At 53.9% G+C, this 4,115-nt stretch overlaps 2 protein-coding genes across 2 annotated transcripts; both read right to left on the bottom strand.

Moving 5' to 3' along the window:
- Nucleotides 1-193: 193 nt before the first annotated feature.
- On the bottom strand, nucleotides 194-729 carry GUITHDRAFT_149724 (hypothetical protein). Its single transcript, XM_005842103.1, has one exon. It carries the CDS (start codon nucleotides 464-466, stop codon nucleotides 227-229), a length of 240 nt encoding a protein of 79 aa, XP_005842160.1. The 5' UTR covers nucleotides 467-729; the 3' UTR covers nucleotides 194-226.
- A 128-nt stretch (nucleotides 730-857) lies between these two features.
- On the bottom strand, nucleotides 858-3,664 carry GUITHDRAFT_160396 (hypothetical protein; the record flags this gene model as incomplete). Its single annotated transcript, XM_005842102.1, has 14 exons — nucleotides 858-976; nucleotides 1,276-1,330; nucleotides 1,497-1,551; nucleotides 1,593-1,654; nucleotides 1,715-1,749; nucleotides 1,965-2,080; nucleotides 2,177-2,225; nucleotides 2,396-2,449; nucleotides 2,504-2,902; nucleotides 3,150-3,209; nucleotides 3,283-3,338; nucleotides 3,386-3,461; nucleotides 3,524-3,603; nucleotides 3,655-3,664. The coding sequence occupies 14 exons, from the start codon at nucleotides 3,662-3,664 to the stop codon at nucleotides 887-889; spliced, it is 1,197 nt and encodes a 398-aa protein (XP_005842159.1). The 3' UTR covers nucleotides 858-886.
- Between the last annotated feature and the right edge of the window lie 451 nt (nucleotides 3,665-4,115).

Here is a 4,115-nt window from a genome sequence, read left to right as displayed (position 1 = left end):
TGCACGTGCAGGTCTCTACCAGTAGCCTCCTAGAAAGTGGGGTGGTGAGGGTAGGCCATATACCCACCTCTAATCTTTTTTTTTATAGGTAGTCCGTGGAGACCATGCAGTGGGTAGTAAAATAACGGGTGGGGTGGGGTGGGGTCGGGGGGTAGTAAAAGCAGGCGCGAGCCCTTCCTCTCTCAGTCGAGGCAGCAGCGGCACGGCGGTTGCGCGCCGAGGGAAGTCAGAGAGACTGCCGCACAGCCGGTTCCTCGAGCGAGAGCTCCTCCCCCGCCGGAGACTTGCCGCTCTCATCTGGAGCTCCTCCAGAAGGGTCGCACCATGTGACCCGCGCCTCGACTCCTGCTGTCGTATTGCTCGGGATGCATAAGCGGCAGCAGTAAGTGGAAATGGAAGATACCCTATCCCGACCGTCTTTGGTACACCAGGGGAAACAAGGACGGTTTACCGGAAGAAACCTCATGGCAGGTTACCCCCCTACCCTTCCGCAAGGAAGACCCGAGCGCTGTAGCTCACCATGCCGAGGCTGCATGCGCAGATGCAGATCGCGGCATGTGGAAGAAGAAGGAAAGAAGAAGTTTGGCTGGACGACTGCGACGTCTGGCTACCCCCGCCGAAGAGACGCCGAAGATGTGGATATCTGGAAGTAGAGAGTCCACGACCCTGTCTTGGTAGGCAACCCTCTCATCACGGTTCAGAATCAATAAAACCAAAAATAATCCAAAAGATCTCAGTTGATATCAAGCTGATGACAGCAATGCTGTTTGGAAGAGATTAGCAACGAAGTTCCGATTGTTGTTGACATACTCCCACATCAATGTGCGTACAATGATAAAACAGCTCCTGGAATGATGCGCATGTGTTCTAGTTCATAGATGTTACATTAGAAGGTAAGCTCCCACGGCATTCGCTTCTTCTGCCTCTGCGATGTTTGAGTCCCGCGAACATCTGTCGCTATGGCGGCGCCGATCAACTGACCATGCAAATAAGATGGTGAGGAGTGAGGACAAGGCAGGAGAGGAGACGAGAGCAAGATAAGACAAGACGAGAAGGAGAAGAGAAGGGAAGGGAAGGGAAGGGAAGATCAGAGAACAGCAGTGAACAAAAGAATTGAAGAGAAGAGAAGAAGAAGAAGAAGAAGAAGAAGAAGAAGAAGAAGAGAGAAGGACGAAAAAAAGTGAGAGAAGAGGACAAGGGATGTAAGAGAACAGGGGATGGGTGCGAGCATCCAGGGTGGTGATCACAATCAACAAGACAACCCGATCGATTTACCTGAACATCTTTCATGTACCCCAACCTTGAACTGTCTTTGCTCCTCTCTACAACGCTGAAAAACTCGTCACAGTCATCTCTTCCTCGATTCCTGGCGAACAATCCCCTTCCCCCTCCCCTCTCCCTGCCCCCTGCCCATCCCCCCCACCCCCCTCCCTTCCTCCTCCACCAACACCAACACCTCCTCCTCCTCCTCCTCATAGTCATCATCATCCTCTTACCTCAAGCAGTCTGTCCATCCTTCGAAGAGAATCCCAACAGCAACCGCAGTTCCACCTGCTCTCCTCTCAGCTTCTCCTCTCCCAGCTGAAGCTCACCAAGAGACGTCCGGATGTTCGCCCCTCCGAGCTCTCCGCGGAAGACCAGGCCGACCCCGTACCTGCAGCAGCAGCAGCAGCGTCATCCTCCTCGTGCCTCCCGCTAGCGGCTGCTGCTTCACCTGCCGTCCCTCCATACGTAGGGAGAGATGCCAGCCTGAAGAAAAGCAAGTGAGGAGGAGGAGGAGGAGGAGGAGGAGGAGGAATGGCAGAGAGGCAGATGAGCGCGATGGCGGCGCAACGAGCAAAGAAAGGGCGAAAGACGAGGAGGAGGAGAGGAGGAAGAGGAGAGGAGAAGGAGAAGGAAGATGAGAGGAGAAGGAGGAGGAAGAGGAGGAGGAGGAGGAGGAGGAAGCGCACGAGCAGCAGGACCTTGTCAACAAACTCAAGGGCGGGGTAGGGATATGCTTCAGAGAGAGGAGGAAGCTTTAGGCTGGCAATCTCCTGGTCTGAAGGAGGAGAATCCCTTGCCAAGTGTAGAGGGACACCTGAACCATGATGAGACTCCACCTCTCCTGCTGTTGCTGCTCCTCCTCCTCCTGCCTCCGCCTCCGCCTCCTCTCCTTCATCCCTGCCGTGCTCACCCAGGTGGTCAGCGAGTTGCGTTGCCTGCTGCTTGAGATCTTCTGCTGCCTGCGAGCATCGATTAGAAAGAAGATGAATAGGCAAAGACTGGAGGGAGGAGACAGGAGGAGGCAGGGGGCTGCGGATGGGCGGGAAAGAGGCATGACAAGGAGGATAGAGGGGATCAGGTGAAGAACAGGAGGGAGGGGTCAGGTGAAGGCAGGAGGGAGGGATGGGACCTGCTTGTCGAACTCCCCCTCAAAGTAAGGTCTGTCAACAAAGAGGACCGTCTCCTGCGTATCCTCGCGCAACAAGAGACGAGCGACGCAGCGGGCCCGCCACTTCACCTTGCGAGTCTCGATGCCATGGGAAGAGGAGGAGGAGGAGGAGGAGGGAGGGAGAGCAGGGTTGACGCAGAGCATCCTGGTGTTTCCCTGGAGGAGGTACCCGAGCAGCCCCTTGAGTGTTCTCTTGTTCGCAGGCTCGATGGCCATACAGGTACGTGCGTCCTCTCCCATCATGAGCATGGCCTCAAGATCCCTGGTGCCGAGGAGAGAGGAGGAGGAGGAGGAGGAGGAGGAGGAGGAGGCGTCCGAAAGTTGGATCCACTTGTCGACTACGTCCTGGCGTAAGGAAGCGAGATGTTGGTTGTTAAGAGGATGGTTGAATCTGATGTCGTCAAGATTTGCGTTGCCCAGGAGAGCATGAAAGACGTAGAGGACAAGTTTGCGTGCGCTCTCGTCGTCCTGTAGTGATGATGAGCATGAGGGGGAGGGAGAAGAGAGGAGATTTCAGAGCAGCAAGGAGGAGAGAGTTGTATGAAGTGCAGACATGACAGGACAGACAGGAATGAACGGGGAGAGGAGGACAGAGGGGAAGGGTGAGAAGCAGAGATCAGAAGAAGAGAAAAAAGAGGGGAAGGAGGAGGTAGACGAGAGGAGACGAGAGGAGACGAGAGGAGACGAGAGGAGACGAGACGAGAGGGAGTTTGACCTGCTCGATGTTGAACAACTCGAAGAGCAGAGCTGGTTGCCGCCAGTCGCGGAGGAACGTCTGACGAGGAGGAGGACGACAACAAGATTTCAACGGCAAGTCGGACGAGACTCAAGTCATTACACGGTCTTACCTTGATGTTTCTCTTCATCCTGTTGACGTCAACGTTGGAGGAACTTTCAACCTCCTCTGCCACCCTGTGATGAGAGTTGGAGGAGGAGGACAGAGGGACTGACCTGCTGTGGCTGAGAGGAAAGATTGAAGCCCGTCTTCAAAGATCGCCATCATCTCCTTCCACATCTTCGCACCCTTCTGATGTAGCAACGAGGTTATGAAATCTCATCATCGTCCACAACAACCAAGTTCAGTTCTACCTGTCTGCTTGTCTTGTGGTCCTCTATCAACCTCTGAAGCCTCTGATTTGTCTTCTCGTCGAACCGAGCCAGGGAGGTGACTGCAAGTTGTGGTGAGTTGAACATGAGGCAACAAACAGCAGAGCCCTCACCGCATGTCATTGCGTTTGAAGCAATTATCAGTTCATCTCTGTCCAATCACATGTTATGCACTTTGAATTTCTTTCTCATGTCCCTCGTTTCTTACCCCATCAACAGTTGGTCATCGTCGCCTGTTGCCATTGCGATTACACTTGTCATCGTTGCAATCAGCTCCATCGGAGCCTGAAGGTGTCTTGTATCATCTGCATCGAACGTGCAGGAGGCGAAGAACTCTTCGAAGATCCTGTTCTGCCGTATGTTGTTGTTGAGAAGGACTTGCTCTTCGCTCTCGAGGTCTTTGAGCTTGCTTGCTTTCGCTTTCAGGTTGTCGCTCTGGATTGCAACTTTGAAACTTTCGCTGACTGCCCACCTGTGAAGAGAGTAGGGAAGAGATGAGTTGAGATGAGATGAGAAGAGGAGAGAGAGAGAGAGAGAGAGAGAGAGAGAGAGAGAGAGAGAGAGAGAGAGAGAG

Source organism: Guillardia theta (assembly GCF_000315625.1).
Source record: "Guillardia theta CCMP2712 unplaced genomic scaffold GUITHscaffold_1, whole genome shotgun sequence".
In the NCBI taxonomy this organism is placed as follows: Eukaryota; class Cryptophyceae; order Pyrenomonadales; family Geminigeraceae; genus Guillardia; species Guillardia theta.
This window is presented reverse-complemented; position numbering and strand designations above follow the sequence as displayed.

What these genes read in the sequence shown, in the direction of transcription:
- GUITHDRAFT_149724 (XM_005842103.1), bottom strand. Translation starts at nt 466, where the DNA reads ATGAGGTTTCTTCCGGTAAACCGTCCTTGTTTCCCCTGGTGTACCAAA.